General features: G+C 44.0%; 1 protein-coding gene across 2 annotated transcripts in view; it reads right to left on the minus strand.

The window, feature by feature from the left end:
* Nucleotides 1-18,722, minus strand: part of EGFLAM (EGF like, fibronectin type III and laminin G domains) — a 111,262-nt gene that overhangs the window by 12,731 nt on the left and 79,809 nt on the right. For both annotated transcript variants that reach the window (XM_083402737.1, XM_083402738.1), the window contains 6 exons: nt 17,283-17,408; nt 15,469-15,712; nt 11,239-11,350; nt 10,833-10,949; nt 8,768-8,948; nt 930-1,008 (listed from right to left, as the gene is read on the minus strand). In XM_083402737.1, coding sequence (XP_083258863.1) covers nt 930-1,008; nt 8,768-8,948; nt 10,833-10,949; nt 11,239-11,350; nt 15,469-15,712; nt 17,283-17,408 — 859 coding nt within the window. The remainder of the gene's footprint in view (nt 1-929; nt 1,009-8,767; nt 8,949-10,832; nt 10,950-11,238; nt 11,351-15,468; nt 15,713-17,282; nt 17,409-18,722) is intronic.

Genomic DNA, 18,722 nt, shown 5'->3' on the forward strand with positions numbered 1-18,722 from the left:
CCACACATAGTTGAACATACCAACTCTAACTCATAAATGTATATTTTTGCTACAATTCTAGCTGAATCTACTCTCCCTATAAATCCACATTTATCAGCTTAGCTTCCAGGACAATGAAGTACCAGCTGATTTGAAAAGTGCCAAATATTTGGATTTTGAATAATACTAAATTTATTATTTGTACCTCACCCATCTGACTGGGTACAGCTCTTGTCACCATCTATTTATTTATGTGGTTTGTTTGGGTAATTTATATACTGCTTCAAACTTCAAAGATTTCTCTAAGTGGTTTGCAATGTTTAAAAATACCACAAAAATGCAATAGAAATTCACATTTTAAGTGGCACAGAACAATTAGGTAAGCCCCCCTCAGATAAGATCCTCTTAAACATTAATATAAAGGAAAACAACTAACATGAAGGGACCATATTAACTACTGGCTGACCAAAGTACAGTACAGTACTACAGTAGATAACCAGCACCCTTGCTAAATATACAAGCATGTAGTTGTAGGTAGCAGCAGTGTTCTTACTTCTGCTATCTTCCCAAATCAGGTTGGTGGGGTAAAATTACAGAGTCATTGGCCATGCTGCCAGGGGCTGATGGGAGTTGTAGTCCAACAGTGTCTGGAGGGCAACCAGGTTGAGGAAAGCTGTACTAGATGGACCTTGGTCTGATCCCATAAGGCATGTTCTGTATCCTCCACATCCTTGTAAGCAGCCTTATTTTATTCATGTATTATTTCATTTTTGTTCATTATGACCACTTGGTAATTTGCCCTTTAGCCAAAGGTCCCATTTTAGCATCTGCCATTTGTTTGCATGACACAAAGTGACACTGCTTTCTTTCTACAACCAGATACCCACACAAAGGGTTCCTCAGATCGTATCTCTATAAATAAGCGCTACCCCACCTTTAACTTCATTTACCTTTTAAGAATATCTGGGCTATCATATGTGAGGTAGCTGCGGCCGATGAACTGCGGTATTTCAATGGCTTCCATAACAGCTGGGAAATGAAGGAAAACCCAATGTTGAGATGGCAGGATTTGCATGTAAAAATATTCCCTTCAACAGCATTAAAGAAGAAAGTGCAACGACATGCAGTACCAATGCAATCTTCCTCTGACGTGAGACCAGTATTTATCATGGCTCATTGGGGTTTGTCCACCTCAATCTATCAAGGCTGACTGTCATTAGCAATATACTGAGAATGAGTCACTGTTTTTTTACCTCGGGCTTCTCAACGAGACAGCTAACACAATTCATGGCAAGCATTTCCTATACATTTCTTATAGTGCCCTTTGAGCAAGGCTCAGTTATGAGTAAAGAGGAGGAGAACCAAAAATGAGACCCGTTCAATATTTCAAAGCTTCCCCTCATTTTTGTGGGAGGGCTGATCCAAATCTGCTTGAGCAACAGCAGGGTGCGTGGATATTAAGCCTCCCCTACCACCATGCTGTGTGCAGTGGGTGGCACTGTGGTCTAAACCTAGGGCTTGCGATCAAAAGGTCAACAGTTCAAATCCCCGGGAAAGATAAATAGGTTCGCCAGAAGCGGTTTAGTCATGCTGGCCACATGACCCGGAAGCTGTCTGTGGAAAAAAGCCGGCTCCCTCGGCCAGTAAAGCGAGATGGGTGCCGCAACCCCAGAGTCGTCCGTGACTGGACTTAATGGTCAGGGGTCCTTTTACCTTTTAAAGGTCCAGTCGTGGCTGACTCTGGGGTTGCAGCGCTCATCTCGCTTTACTGGCCGAGGGAGCCAGCGTACAGCTTCCGGGTCATGTGGCCAGCATGACTAAGCCGCTTCTGGAGAACCAGAGCAGCACACGGAAACACCGTTTACCTTTCCACCGGAGCGGTACCTATTTATCTACTTGCACTTTGACGTGCCTTCGAACTGCTAGGTTGGCAGGAGCAGGGACTGAGCAATGGGAGCTCACCCCGTCATGGGGATTCGAACCGCCGACCTTCTGATCGGCAAGTCCTAGGCTCTGTGGTTTAACCCACAGCGCCACCTGCGTCCCTCCCCTTTACCTTTACCCCCCATGCTATTTCCCCAATCTAAACCTCTCCAAACCCCCTCCCTGATGCCCACAGAGCTGCTGATAGTCCCCCTGAGTGGTGGGAGCAGAAGACAGACCCAGAAGCGGTGCCTGTGTAGCTCAGCAGCAAAGCGCACATCCTGGACACAGGTTCAATCCTTCTCACCATTGTTCGGAGGCCCTGATTTCCCTTATGGAGCTAGAATTCTGAGAGTTCCCTGAGAAAAGGGATTGGCTGTTAACCCATTCTTGGACTTGTAGTTCTGTGAGAGGAACAGGAGGTCTCCTAACTGCTCTCAGCAGCCCTTACAATCTGCATGTCTCAGGATTCTTTGAGGGAGGCCATGAATGTTTACAGCGGGATGATACTGCATCAAATTTATAGTGCAGATGAGGCCCAATTTGGAACCCACCCCTACACTTGTATTTAAAAAAAAAAAATCCCAAAAATATACAGGAGACCCATAATTGAAATGCTGCATTATGTATGGTTTTGGCCCTCAGTGGTCACTGATTTTGGCTTTTGCCTGTTGCTGCAGCTGCTCCTGGTTTTCTCTTTACAGAGAATACTGTTGCTCCCTGAATAGCTAAGGAGGAAAAGCAGGGTAGAAAAGGCACGGTAACAAAATATGAAAAATACCTGGTAGGCAAATGGCTGTTTCATCTGCAAATGAAATTAGGGAAAATGTCCAGTGTGGCTGAAGCAGGAACCCAAATCTTGCACCCTGCCGCTCACAATGCAATGCAACCCACGACACAAGCAGTGCTGTGCATCACTCTTTGCAGGCTTCAAAGGAAGGCCTGGGCTGTATGGAGCCAGCCATTTTCTACATCTAGAGCAACACTCTGGGCCAAGCACTTTCTGACCTTCCTAGGTGTGCCTTGCACTAGATGTGCCAAAGGCATCCTATGCTCCCCTTCCCCTCAAACCGTCCAGCAATACATTCGGCACATATAAAGCCACTGAAATGAAAGGCTTTAAACATGCCAAACTCTGTTAGACTATGGTCTGGCATGGGCAGGCATGGGGAAGCACCCAAGTGGTTTCTCTTATACATTGATTTGATTCCTCACCAGGAGTTCCCAGCAACACCCTGCTAGTTCCTGCAAATGAACGCCTTGGGAGCAATCCAGTGAAAATTAGGTGTGCCTCAAAGACAAACCCTATAACCTGAGCCTTCTATTTCAGACTGTGTGGGGACTGGACTCAGGGGCTTCTACACAGCAATCCAGATTGCAAGTAACCCAAGACCAAATCATGGCTAAATGAAAATGTAAAGGCAAAGGCACTCATAGTAAAAATTGCAGCTGCCTGACACCTCCCACAGTCAACCAACTGCTGTGATACCTGCAGCTAAGACGAGATTTGGATTAGCATTATGTACAAACCTGGGTTCATGGTTTGTTTCTCTCCAAAACACAAGCCTGAGTTCGGATGTAATGCTAATCCAAACCATGGCTTAGCTATAGGTAGTAGATTGGCAGCAGGTTGACTGAAGGAGGAGTGACTCAGGCGCTAATTTTGACTGTGAGCATCCATATGCTCCAACTTCCATGCTTTGCCTTAGCACTACATATGAGCAGGGTCAGTGAGCATAACATGGAGACAAACCCTTAGGTTTCTCTACCTTGCACCTGCTGGATTCAATCCTGCTGCAGTTATGTAACTATGAACATCATACTGTATTTTTCGCTCTATAGGACTCACTTTTTCCCCTCCAAAAATTAAGGGGAAATGTGTGTGCGTCCTATGGAGCGAATGTAGGCTCCTTGGCTTCAGCGATAGCAACGCAAAGCCTCCGAAGTGCAGAGGGAGCATTCCCTCTGCGCTCCGGAGGCTTCGCGTTGCTTTCGCTGAAGCCTGGAGAGCGAGAGGGGTCGGTGCACACCAACCCCTCTCGCTCTCCAGGCTTCGGGGATAGCCGCCTGAAGCCTTTGGAGCTGGGAGCCTGCTGAAGCCAGGAGAACAAGACTCCTGGCTTCAGCAGAGAGGGAGAGCTGCACAGCGCCCCTTCAGCGAAGTGGGAGGAGAAATGGAAGGGGCTCCGTTTCTCCTGCCGCTTCGCTGAAGGGGCGCTGAGCAGAGAGGGGGAGGTGTTTTTTCCTTGTTCTCCCCCTCTAAAACAAGGTGCGTCCTATGGTCGGGTGTGTCCTATAGAGCGAAAAATATGGTAATTCTTGGAACCACATACCACTGAATTGAATGGTGCTTACTAGCAAGAATGTTAGCTAAGGATGGAGGATGCCACCCTCCCTAGATATAAACCCCATAATCCATTTCAGCCCAACGCAGCACAAAGATGCCTCGGTTGCAGAACTAGTGGCATTCATCTCCAATCCCAATCAGTTTCAGGTAATATGACCAGTGGTCAAGGATGAAGGGAGTTGTAGAGAGATACAGCTTGCCCATCTCTGTCACAGATGATATGGACAAGGCAATGAAGGCAGGAAATTATCTGAAGTTTGGTTCAGGACCAAGGGGCAAAACACAGCTCAGATACTATTTCTCAATCAACTTATCGTGGTGTGGATACAAGAGAGCTATTCAGCATAAAGGAATAGGAAACTTTCGTTCTCTCTGAGCACAGTCCGGCCAAACATAATGCATTCTGAGGGCTGCTCTCATAAACATACTTGCTGGACTACAGAGTTGCATTGAATGCAGTGAGGCTTGGTCCTGAATCAACAGGCACATTCCATTGATTTCAATGGAGAAATTGATACATTCTTTTAAAACTCTCCCTCTAAAACAAAGAGGACTTTAAAATTAATTATGGCAGGACGTTTTTAGAAATTAGTGAGCTCCCCATTCTGCCAAAGACCAATTCTATCCACTTTAAATGCTGCAACTAGGCTCTGAAACACAAATTAGGGACTCTTCCTTCTGCTTCCTGCCCCCACATGATTTGAATTCTTTGGGAAGAAAATGGCAGGAATTAAATTTGGGGAATAGGGGACACATAGTTTCAAGCTTTCTTCCACCCTTTGCAAATTAAATGATTTCCCATGTTTGCAATGCAAGCCAATGGATTTCTGGTTGATTGTAGAACTAGCTCTCTCTCTCTTCTTCTCTCTCAAAATCTTGTTGTAGTTCTTGTTTTATATCAGCCATGCAAGTAACCCCACAAAATCACCACTTCCATCAATGTTTATAAAACCACTTGGTGTCACATACACTCATATTGACCTGGAGGCAATTCTCACTAGTCACAGTCTGCAAGGAAGGAGACTATTTTAGGAGCTTCATCGTAATAGTGCTGTAGCATTGCAGTGCAATCCAGGAAATGACTACAGATTATGCCGTTATCTACAGACATTTGCAAAAAGCGGCCTAAATCACACCATTAGCTTGATGGAGGTAGGAACGCACACAGATCATACACTCACAGTTACAGGACATGTCTGACAGTTGTTACTTACTGTTCAAGCAGTAATTTCCACATTCTGTAGTGCAGCAGCATAAAACGGAAGGAACATTCAGATTTTACTTTTCAGCAGCAAAATAACCCCTCTCCCCATCTTTGAAAAGGAGCACCCAGCTTTAACTATGCAAAATCTCATCATTTTTTGCTTTTGTAATTATTGAACCTGCCATTAGCTATTGGAGTAAGTTGATGGAAGGGGGTGGGTCCAGCTCAAATTTTAAAAATCAGCATTCAATTAAGTGCTTCTTGTGACTGCAGGAAAATAAAAAAATTCCTTCCAGTAGCACCTTAGAGACCAACTAAGTTTGTTATTGGTATGAACTTTCATGTGCATGCTACTGGAATGATTTTTATTTATTTATTTTTTTGACTACGGCAGACCTACCTGCAGGAAAATAGTGGACCTTGGTTTCTTCTGCTCTGATGCTAAACACATTACTGAAGAATAAGCACCATTTTGTTGCAGTTAAAAGATGCTGTATGGGGCAGCATCAGCGGAAGGAGAAGCCAGCCCAGGTGCCAGCATGAGACCTGTTAGCCACTGACCTCATCACCTGGTGATCTCTGGGTAGTCATTCAGGTTTGGCACTGGACTGTGAGGCCTGTGGCCAAAGTGCCATAGTCCAGCCTACTTGGATGAGAACAATGTCACATGAACATTGTGAAAAACCTGCACGCATGAGAAAAGAGTCCACAGTAAACTCACGCTTGCGGGTGACCCTAAACTCAGACACCACTTGGAGAGCAACATATTTTTCCACTCCTGTTTAGCAGAGCCAGGCAGATATGGAAGAAGGATGCTACCACCTAGTGGAATAAATCTGCATGCGATTTAAGAATTTCTGCCGCTTTAAGAAACCCACTGGATTGAAGTATCTCAGTTCTTAGCTCCTCTGAGTACAGAGGAACAACAACAAAAAGGAGACCCTTTACTTTTGTAAAGAATTCTTTGGTGGTCTCTGGTGTGTGACTGAGGGAGGATTTGTTCTTGCTGTCAAATTACAAGGGAGCCAAAGTGTAGCTGAGGATTAGAGGCTGCATTGCAGCACCGGCGGTTAACACAAATGAGGATAAAGTTACAAGGCCTATAAATCCCCTTGCTTAAGGGCATGAGCTAAGTCCCACTGAATAAGACAAGATGGAGCTTCCGTCTCTTTTGTGAGGCAACAGAGATTTTTAATTCTGGCAATGGAAGCTTTTTAGACTTCAAACTGCTATGAAAGAGTGCAGGCACTTCACTAGTGTATATAGGGAGCTGTAACCATTTAATCATGGCGATTTGTAATTATCAAGTGTCAAAGGGCTATTTTGCAAGGGTCATCTAGTCCAACCCCCTGAAGTGCAGGAATCACATGCATCTTTTTGTTGTTGTTAAGTTGTGCCCATCTAAACCAGAGTTTTGCAAGTCCCAGAAAAGAAACAAAAAAAATTGGGGGTGTGAATGGCACTGTAACCCCAACAGCAAAATGCAAGTTCTGTGGATACAGCAAACAAAAACAAAAAACCAGCAGCAGCAAACAAGCAAACAAATCCTTCGACGCTGGAATCTTGTGTTCAGGATTTGTATTTAATCATTGTTAACAGCAATTTCCTCCCCAAAAGGCCCGTTCACACAATGCAAACTGGGATGCTGAATCGGTTAGTTTGTTATTAAGCATGTGTTCAAGTCGTTTTATGATTGCTTCACTTGTACTCAAACCTCAACACAACTCACTGCTACCACTATCATTCCAGAAGAGAGCAAGTCAGGGACTTAGTGTGGTATAATGGAAATGTAGCTCATGTCCACCAAATGTTGCTGGACTACATCTCACATCATCCCTGACTGTTGGCTATCCTGGCTGGGGCTGATGGGAGTTGGAGTCCAACATGATCTGAGAGGACAGAGGATAGAAGCCTTTTAAAAGGCTGAGACCCTACCTGCCCACAGACCTTCTTGCAAGAGTAGTGCATGCTCTGGTTATCTCCCGCTTGGACTACTGCAATGTGCTCTACATGGGGCTACCTTTGAAGGTGACCCAGAAACTACAACTAATCCAGAATGCGGCAACTAGACTGGTGACTGGGAGCAGCCACCGAGACCACATAACACCAGTCTTGAAAGACCTACATTGGCTCCCAGTACGTTTCCAGCACAATTCAAAGTGTTGGTGCTGACCTTTAAAGCCCTAAATGGCCTTGGCCCAGTATACCTGAAGGAGCGTCTCCACCCCCATCGTTCAGCCCAGACACTGAGGTACAGTGCTGAGGGCCTTCTGGCGGTTCCATCACTGCGAGAAGCGAAGTTACAGGGAACCAGGCAGAGGGCCTTCTTGGTAGTGGCACCCGCCCTGTGGAACGCCCTCCCAACAGATGTCAAAAAAACCCAACAACTATATGACATTTAGAAAACATCTGAAGGCAGCCCTGTTTAGGGAAGTTTTTAATGACTGATGTTTTAATGAATTTTTAATCTTTTGAAGTTTCTAATGACTGATGTTTTAATGCATTTTTAATCTTTTGTTGGAAGCCGCCCAGAGTGCCTGGGGAAACCCAGCCAGATGGGCGGGGTATAAATAATAATAATGATTATTATTATTGTTATGTATGAAAGAAGGCTTCTCAGGTCAGTCCTGGTGCACCACCAGGAAGGGGCATGGCCAGTCATAGAGCTTTATAAAATAATGGTGTAGTGAAAATGTTTCTTCTCTCTCTTAATATTAGAAATTGTGGTCCACCCCATTCATCTAACTGTGGGCAAATGAGTGTTAAAAGAAGATACTTGACCACAAACAAGATAACAGAATTTTTAAACGCATTACTACAGAATGTGGTGATGGAAACCAGTTTAAAGAGTTCAAGAATGAATTAGAGCATCAGCCTAAGGACCTGGGAGAACAAGGTTCAACTTTTGACTCAAGTCATGAAACTCAATGAGTGACCTTAGGCCAGGTGTTGCCTCTTACCTTAACCTACCTCACAGGGTTGTTGTGAGGGGGAAGAACTATATACACCACCTGGGCTGCTTAGGAAAGTTGGGATGTAAGATAATAAAAAAAGAAGCAAACTGTGTCTTTCAATTGTTATTAGTGCCAACTGTGCCTCCTCTCTCTGCTACAGAAGAGCACATTTATGAGAGCAAATAACCAAGAGATAATTACAGCAATAATAACCAAGAAATAATCACAAATAACCAAGAAACAATCACCTTGTACTGACATTCCCCTGTCGGCTTTGCTGCCGCAAGTTCATTATCTGAGCAAGACTACTGTCTACAATCAAGGAGATTTTGCAGTTCCAACACAAAATAAAAGCTTTACCTTTCTGGCAGTGCTGCCCATCAAAACCCAATGGGCAATCACATTCATAGCCATCTTTTTTGGGCACGCAGGTGCCCCCATTGGCACAGGGGGAATTCACACAGGAATGGACAGTATTCTCCAGGTTGACTCCCGATGCGAAATCCTGCCTCACATCTATTGTCCGGTCATTCAGAACAATCTTTGTGTAAGAGACAAGGTTAGAAGTTGAAGAGTTTTTTCAATGCTTTAGTTTATTACTCAGTATCATAAGCTAAAAGTGTTTTCTTATTTTTAAAAAAGACCAAAATTGGATGTGGTAAATTTTATATGAAGAGATCACTTTAACATCTGTTTATTTTCAACAGTATGTTTCCTGAGAACAGCCTTCCAGAGGATTCTGTTGTTTATCCTCAAAGGGAAGTAGGATGAGTTCTTTTGAGCCATGTAGCTCAAAAGTATTTAACCTCTATTTTTTTTTAAAAAAAAGTTGAGTCAGATTTATTAACACTGTGCCTGAACTTTAGAGCACATTTTATGGCTCTGCTCTGAGCCAAATCTGAGATATAAAAGAAGTTTCTTGGCGGAAACCAATTTCACCTTAAAATAGGAGAATTCCTCCTGAGTTAGCTTTATATTAAGGAGGAAGGAGAAATTTTTGCAGTCTATGTTTTAAAGCGAACTGACCCAATTCTCCACTCCCTGACTTATACCTGGATTAAAACACAGCTTTCAATCAGATTACACACTTCTCCACATTTAGCAATGCAAATTCTAGTTTAAAACATTCACGCAAAACGTTATTTTAGGGAAAAGCATACAAAAATGAATACTTGAGGGGAAGACTACAAAATGTGCACTTTAGGGAAAATTCTGTGAGCTGTAAATGTGAGTGTTGAGGGGGGGATTAAAATCTGCGAAGGAAGGAAGGAAGGAAGGAAGGAAGGAAGGAAGGAAGGAAAGAAAGAAAGAAAGAAAGAAAGAAAGAAAGAAAGAAAGAAGGAAAAGGAATGGACCTATTATAGGGTGTATGCAAAAGAGGCTGCTCTTATGCAGGATACGTGTCCTCCTAAAGCAGCTATGTCACTCAGCTGTATAGAGATCACAATATCTGATGGCCTGAAAGGAAAAACAACAACCGAAGAACCTCTCACTATTTTCTAAAGCTTCCAGATGATCAAGCATTTGGCAATTTACAAGCCCAAGGGAGTGCTCCAAGTAGCTTAGCTCCTACGGGCAGCTCAGAATTTCATATAAAGCAAGTGCTTAACTCCCCATTTCAAGAGGCACTCGCAATCAAACAGAATATTGCAGCCACTTCATATGGATTATCTCCATGCACTTTGGAAAAAGCAAAAGAAACCTAAAACCTGATAAAACCTGCCACCATCATTAGTTCACTTGTTTTTCTGAATCCTAAAAGAATGTATCGAGAAGATACTTTCAGGTGCAGTCCAATCCTCCACTCTACAATGAGACTTTCCAGAGAGGCTTAGCTACTGCCTCACCTAGACCTTGGCTGCTCATGGAAGTCACAGTGGAAGGCAGGGGCGGAATGACTGGGCCTTATCCCCATGCTAGCTTATATCTGAATCAGGTTCAGTGCTGACACATGGGATCCAGTAGCTGCTCAGCTCAGGCCCTCCTTCCGAACACCCTGTTTCAGGGCTTTCTGCTGGCCCCAGTCAGTGGGAGTACTGCTAGTGGGTTCCCTCCTGCCATTGACTGCCAGCAGTAGCTCAACCAGCAGAGGGAGGGACATTTCCGCTCCATTCAAGCTCAGCTCAGCCTCAAAGGGCTTTGGGTTGCTCTGTTAGGGTGCTAGAATTTCAAGCGCCAAAAATAAATGTTCCGAGGCAGCTTGAGCAACAGCCAGAATGCATTTGCACACAGAGTGTGCAGAGAGCACAGAAAGATCTGAAGGCACCTCTTATCGGTCCATCTCTGAAGTTAATCCAGTCTTGGGCTAGCTGAGTACCTGTGGATAGGAGACAACTGAGGAATGTTCTACCCCTTCTCTGAAGGACAGGTCTGAATTCTTTGCAGGAAGGACAGATTATATAAATACAGGCAAACACACACATGCCTTTTGAATACTCCCAGAGAAAGGTTTCAGGACGCCAGAGTTCTTCTTTACATTGTCATAACTTGGTACTCCACCAATGAATATGTCAGGGTTGCACTTAATCTGTGTGAAAGCTCCCTATCAGGAAAAAAAAATGCACCAGAATTAATCAGGGGGTCAGGTTGCTTTAGATTATGTTCCCAAACATTTTTTATACCTCCCCAGTATTTTATATCTACATGGGGGACAGTGCCACTGGCTTTATTTTGCTACAACATAGCTGAATTTCTGTTCAACCACTTACTTTTTTTTTGGACAGTGAATCAGAAAATAAGTAAACCAAACATCCAAAACCCGAATAAATCCAATATTTAAAACCAAGCCATTCCATGTACATATAAATATATAAATAAAACTTTTTTGTTACCTCTGCCATTCCTTCAACTGGTCTTTGCTGATCAACCTGCAATATGCCATTTTTTGCGGTGCGAGACACTTTGAGCTCATGCCACTGGTTCAAACTGATGGGTTCTTCACTCCTATTTAAAAAGGAAATGGAACAAAAAGGCCAGAGGCCCAAAGATGTTTGTATCTTCCTACATTTAATAACAATAATAATAAATTTTATTTATACCCTGCCCTCCCCAGCCAGGGCAGCTAACACCAGTAAAATTACAGTAAAAACATAATAGGATGGGGGGGGGGGAACCAATTTAAAATGCAGGTTAAAATGCAATTTAAAATGCAGCCCATAGATCAAAACCATAAGAGGAGGGAAACATAAAGGTCAGACTGAGTCCAAACCAAAGGCCAGGCGGAACAGCGCTGTCTTGCAGGCCCTGCGGAAAGAGGTCATGTCCCCTCAGGGCCCTAGTCTCTTGTGACAGAGCGTTCCACCAAGTTGGGGCCAGTACTGAAAAGGCCCTGGCCCCAGTTGAGACCAATCTAACCACCTTACGACTTGGGACCTCCAAAATGTTGTCATTTGTGAACCTTAAGGTCCTCCGCGGGGCATACCAGGAGAGGCGGTCCCATAGGTAGGTGGGTCCTAGATTTGAATCAAACAGTTATACTCTTCCATGGAAAGCTTGGAATTGGAGGAGGAGGAACTGGCCAAGCCCATACAATCTGAGGCTAGTGGTCCAGAGCCTGAGACGACCCTCACAGATGCTGTCTCCTGACTCTGAGCCAGCAAAGGAACCAAGTGCTTCCTAACCTATTATGCCTACCCTATGCACAAGGGATGCACCAGGAGGGAGCCCACAGAAAGATGAAGAACGCATATTCAGGCCAGTGGACCCATTCCTCAGGCCAAGGGGTGAAGCTTAGGAAAGGTGGACTGGAGGGAGAGACTCATAAGGTTTCGGTTCACCTCCAAGCCATGGAGCTATCCATGGTGCTGCAACCACCAGCCTACCTTGACCCCATGGATGCCTGACAGCCATAGAGCAGGAAAGGAGGTGGGCATCCAGGGGGAAAGTATTTGGCAATCCCACCTGCTACTGAACCCAATATGTTTTGAGTATACACAATTTTGGCTTTATATATCCAGACTGTGCCCCCATGTAAGCTAAGAGTTGCCTGTACTTTCTCTCCTGGCGATACTTAGCAAAAATAGGATTACAAGGACTTTACCTGATTTAGGTGCCAGAAATGTATTTTGCTACTTCACAGATGCTCAGCCTCTATAATAGTTAGCCCATGAGCCACATTTCACAGTTATGGTGCCCCTTCCATCACCACCAAGAGAGAAGTCAATGCTAACATGTGGAATATACATTTTGCTTTTAACTTCTTAAAATAAATTTGCCGTGAAATCGCAGGTAAACTCATTACCACACCACAATTAAAACTTGGCGTTGCAATTGGGACCTGGCTGAAAATGCTTCATGCACCAAATGTGGCTCATGGGCTCCCAGTTCACCAAGCCAGCTTTAGAATAAGTTCCCATTCCAGCTCAGTGCATCTCTACAATCTAGAGGGCTATGAAGGTAGCTTGCTTTGCAGACACTGTCGTTCTCCAAAGTTCAGGTGCTCAGGTGTTTAGCATGCCAACTGTACTGTGTCTGGAGTGAGCAGCAGATATGATGGCTAGCATTTTACACCAAAGCCATGACTTCTAAGGAGATCTAAGCTACTGTACAACTCACTCACCAAATCAGTATAGAATAAACCAAAAGTACAGTGGTGCCCCGCAAGATGAATGCCTCGCAAGACGGAAAACCCGCTAGACGAAAGGGTTTTCCGTTTTGGAGGTGCTTCGCAAAACGAATTTCCTATGGGCTTGCTTCGCAAGACGAAAATGTCTTGCGAGTTCCTGCGGGGGTTTTTTCCTTTCCCCGCTTGCACAGGAGAGGCTGTGCACGGCTATCCCAGAAGCCAGGATCACTGCGATCCCGCTTGCTGTCCTGGCTTCTGGGATTAAGAATTTTTTTCTTCCTTGTTTTCCTCCTCCAAAAACTAGGTGCATCATATGGTCTACTGCGTCTTATAGAGCGAAAAATATGGTATATCAGGATTTGATGCCCCTGTGGATCCTGCTGCCCAAGGCAGTCACCTCACCTTGCCTCATGGGTGAGTTGGCCCCAAGAGCAGGGTAGATGGAAACAAAATATGCAAGTCATGGAAGAACCAGTTGAGTAAGCTGGAAGCAGAATGAGTTGAAAGACCCAAGAACCTTCCATGGAGATCTGCAGGAGTGTATGAATCGTGCTGTATGTTTTACACAACCTGTTACGGTTAAATTTCAAGCAATGTTTTTCATACATCAGGCGTTCTCTGAGGGTGAACCATTGTAACCATAAGCCTAATTATGAAGAGAGACCACGAAAAAAAATTGTAATTCGCAACTACGTTTCCATGCATCCCAAAGGAAAAATTTGAAAAGCACCGCAGTAATCTTTACAAATTGTCACTAATCTGAGAAAACAGAAAAACAGCTGATATATAATGGATAGATGCAAATTAAATTCCCGCCAGACATGTTACTTTCAGTAAAGACTTACGGAAGAAGCTGAAATGTCATGTCAATTTTAACAGCGCACAAATTTGGATTTCAAATGCATGTCACATTTTACACCTTGTCACTGATGAGCTCTTAACATTTCTTCAAGTAAATATCTACTCGGAAATGCTAGAAAAACATTTTACTAAATAATCCTCCCGCCATCTCTTTTTCTTGGGAAAAAAAAGGAATAATCATCATCTGCCAATGTCATCCAGCCTTTCCACTCACGGTCTACGTTTAATAACAATTAGGCTTTAATTACCTAAGATAAATCGATACATAATAGGGTAATAATCACCTCAGATCAATATGTAATTAAAAAGCCAGATGGGGCTGACTACTTAATAATGAGCAATATGCACATTACGTCCTCTTTCCAGCACAGATCTCTGTCACAGAAAGCCTCCTGCTTTCAGCAATTAGTGTTACAATTATCCAAGGCCATAGCTAAGATGGGGGTGAGGACCACACACCATGTTTTGTATGCAAAAGATCCCGTGTTCAGTCCTTGACATCTTTAAGTTAAAATGTTCAGGTAGTGTGAAATATGTTGAAAACTTGTGCACACCATGACACTATGGTGATTGGCATTTTTTAATTTATATACTGCCTTGCTGACAAGGCAGTTTACAGTTCAAAATAAAGACTAGCAGTTACGATACAAAACAAAAAGAAACAAGGAGGGAAGAGAAAAATAAGAAAATGTGGGTCTTTCATAGTATTACCTAGTGGTTACATAATGACTAGACAGAATGCTCTGTTGGAAGTTCTAAGAGTTGAAGAGTCATATGGGCCATTGGTTCTCTGTGAAGTGCACTAGTGGATGTTTGTGTGTGCTGAAAATTCAGGTTATGAATGCCTAATAGGGGCAGGGAATAAGGGGAGGCCACTTCACAATAAACTGGATGCTTTGGGGGTGCCATGAATATCCATGGTTTATGATGACCTGGTTTCTCATGAAGGAAACAAGGCAATCCCCATGCCCCAATTACTCAGGTGCACAAGGTTCTACCTGATCTCCTGGCTTCTTGCTTGGCCGCGCGCAGCCTCTTCCGGGCAAGGGGAGCCTTCATCCCCTGCCCACGAGAGGCTGTGCGCGGCTAAGGCTCCCCCAAGGCAGCCCTTCTCCCTCCTCGGAAAAAGCCCCCAAGAGCCGCACACACGCTCCACGCAGCTCTTTAAAGGGAGCGCTGAGCAGAGCCTCCCGCCTGCATTCGCTCCATAAGACACACACACATTTCCCCTTGCTTTTTAGGAGGAGGAAAGTGCATCTTATAGAGCGAAAAATACGGTACTTATCATTGCTGTGCTGGAAGAGGAAGGAGCACATGAGACCAGGGGAAGCTTCTTCCCATGAAAATAACCACAGTTTATGACACTGGTGGACAACTTGCATTCCAGGGGAGGTATTCATCTAGCCCATCCCATCAGCACATGTATTTCCATTTGTGCAATGGGACCTGTGCCCCTCTCCTCCCCAAATTTGCTACAAAGGGTTGTGGTAACCCAAAGAAAAAAATCCGGGGGCATGCACTACTTTGGATTCCACCCATCGTATTTTTATTTTTAGTATAGAATTACAGATACTTTTCACAGCAAAAAAAAATTATGGCTAATTAATTCTAGAAATAATTAGTAAATTGCACTTACCTGATTACAGCAGTTCCCGAACCACAGTCAAACCTGAACTCCACATAGCCATCTGCCATGCTAATGGACAGAAAGTCTTTGCTGCCTGTGTCATAGCTGTACAAAAGGGCACCATTGGCCGAATCGGGACGAAAGGTGACCTCAAATTCCATGAAGGAAAGGTAGTTCTGTGGTTCCAAAGGCCAGGGGATGGTGGCAAAGGATTTCAAAGTCTCGTTGAACTGAGGTATGATGAGAATGAAAGCTGAAAGACCAGGGCAAGCAAACACATTACTTAAAAGCCCTCAAGAAAACGAAGTCTACTTCAAATTCAAACTTCATTGTAGAAAGCAGTACTAGAAACCATACCACATATAAAGTTGGAACACTATTACAAATAGTGATAAGTAACTTACAAAACAGCCCAAAGCTGTTTGAGAAACCTACAAATGAGATGGTTTATTATACAACTAATAATAATTTTTAATAGCACACATCTGTGTAGTCTAGCTTTCCATAACTTAGGGTCCTCCAGATGTTTACAATTCCAATCAGTGTCAGACAGCATGTCAGGGATGATGGGAGTTGTAGTCCAAAATATCTCAAAGGGAGCAGGCTAGAGAAGGCCATGTCACTTATAGCACTTTGCTACCCATTATGTAGGAACCGGGGTTTGTCCACAATGATATCAGATTCTCCACCTTACCCATTTATGGTCAATATGGTTTCCATAGATATTTTTTCTTAACCACAAGTGAAGCAAACTCCATTTCAATCATAACCGGGAGGCAAAGGGATATAAATGGGCATTTATGAACATTCCCCCAATTGATACAGAACCGAATGATGTGAAAATGTAGCAGAGAAATCACTTGCTTCGGCCTGGAAACAATAAAAAACTACCAGGTCAGTATGATCACTCGTGTATGACATTGTTTTGGACAGGGATGCCATCAATGTAGGGAAGTTTGTGTGTGTAGCATTCCACACTTGAGTAACAAAAGAGAAGGCAGGAAGAGGAAAGAAAGCAGGACTTCAGAAAGCAGAAATAATGTAAGAGATTCTAAATTGCAAGCAAACCACAGTGGTGAGGTATGCAGCAGCATTAAACCAGTGCGTAGCCAACCAGCTATGGGATGTTAGTTGTGCAAGTCAGTCAAACAGTTCCAAAATGGTCAAAGACCTGGAAACAATGCCTTATGAGGAACGGCTAAGGGAGCTGGGCATGTTTAGCCTGAAGAAGAGGAGGTTAAGGGGTGATATGATAGCCATGTTCAAATATACAAAAGGATGTCACATAGAGGAGGGAGAAAGGTTGTTTTCTGCTGCTCCAGAGAAGCGGACACGGAGCAATGGATCCAAACTACAAGAAAGAAGATTCCACCTAAACATTAGGAAGAACTTCCTGACAGTAAGAGCTGTTCGACAGTGGAATTTGCTGCCAAGGAGTGTAGTGGAGTCTCCTTCTTTGGAGGTCTTTAAGCAGAGGCTTGACAACCATATGTCAGGAGTGCTCTGATGGTGTTTCCTGCTTGGCAGGGGGTTGGACTCAATGGCCCTTGTGGTCTATTCCAACTCTATGATTCTATGATTCTATTCTATGATTAAACTGGGTGCAGACACAGCCTGTAGTAACAGGGGGTAGCCAATGAAAAGACCTCCAGACTTTGTTGAATTCCAACTATGATCACCCAAAGCATAAAGGGTCAACGGAGGTGGGTGATGGGATTTGTAGTCCAACAACATCTGGAGGCATCGCTTAAGACACCACTGCCATAAAACACACCAAATGCTGGCATCTAGCTGCAGAGATCAACAGCGAGTCCTCCTCTCACCTTCTTCGCAGTGGCGCCCTTTAAATCCAAGCGGGCACAGGCAGATGTACCTGTCCGCCTTGCTCGCTGTGCAAGTTCCACCGTTTATGCAGGAAGCCTCGTCGCAAATTCCACTGCTGCATTCACCTAAAAGGAGAAAACAACACACACACTGATTTGTCATTCAAGGTACCCGAAGGATGGGTTAATTTAGCTACTTGTTTTCGATCACTTATGCACACAGAGATCTGCGCCAGATCTGCCACGTAAATGCATCTTTTCCCAGGCAACGCGTTAAGTCTAAGCACCGGATTAAGTGGCTGAGCTGCAGGCCACAGAGGCTTTACAAAATGGCAGCAACAGGAACTAATTGCATTGACTTTCCAGAAGTGATCACTTGCCAAACAGACTGGTGGTGTCTCCCACTTTTCATTAGTTTTTTTTTACTTGGACAGGTTGCTCAAATCTCCACACACTGCCAGACTGTTTACATCGCAAGTACCATCTCTCTCTCTCTCTCTCTCTCTCTCTCTCTCTCTCTCTCTTGCTGTTGTTTAACCTCAATTATCTTAAGTGCTATTTTGTTCCTTCTGCATTTGAGGGAAGCTGTAGTAAGAGCTGGAGGTGTTAAGCAGCAGGGTCTAAGCTTATTAGCTGCTGCTACACTGTTAACAGTTCCATCTGTGTGGCAGGTAATCCATATTGTCAACATACGGGCTTTTATAATCAACATCTCTATCATCTTGCCATCTAACAGGAAGATGGCTGGAGGTAACAGCACAGAAACTGTCAGAAGACTGACAGATGAGAATGCCTCAAAGATACTTCTGAGGAGCATTTAAATATTTCAGCACACATCATCTTGTGAAATGTGCAGTTAAGGTGTTTCTCTTTTTTTAAAAAAAAAATGCGGCAGTAATTTACACTGTTCTTCCCCACAGCACAGTAGAGAGCCGAGTTAAAGAAGACACAGATCCACAGATAAACATCCCAGCAAAAGAAATATGAATACAGTAAGCAATTTGTTTCCTTGTGATAAATAATGCCTCAAAGGGGTTTTAAAAGGGAGGAATTAAAACGTAATAACCAAATAATTTCCCTAAAACTCTTGAGAAGGTGAAAAGTTGAATGACAGCTGCAGAGAGTGACTGGAACAAAGCCACACAGGGAGCTTCATAGTCAAGGAGGAACACAAGTCCAACAATAACAGGTAAAGAGACCCCTGACCATTAGGTCCAGTCGTGGCCGACTCTGGGGTTGCGGCGCTCATCTCGCTTTATTGGCCGAGGGAGCCGGCGTACAGCTTCCAGCTCATGTGGCCAGCATGACAAAGCCACTTCTGGCAAACCAGAGCAGCACACGGAAACGCCATTTACCTTCCCGCTGGAGCGGTACCTATTTATCTACTTGCACTTTGCCGTGCTTTCGAACTGCTAGGTTGGCAGGAGCAGGGACCGAGCA

Source organism: Podarcis tiliguerta (assembly GCF_965153285.1).
Source record: "Podarcis tiliguerta genome assembly, chromosome: 11".
Classification (NCBI taxonomy): domain Eukaryota; kingdom Metazoa; phylum Chordata; class Lepidosauria; order Squamata; family Lacertidae; genus Podarcis; species Podarcis tiliguerta.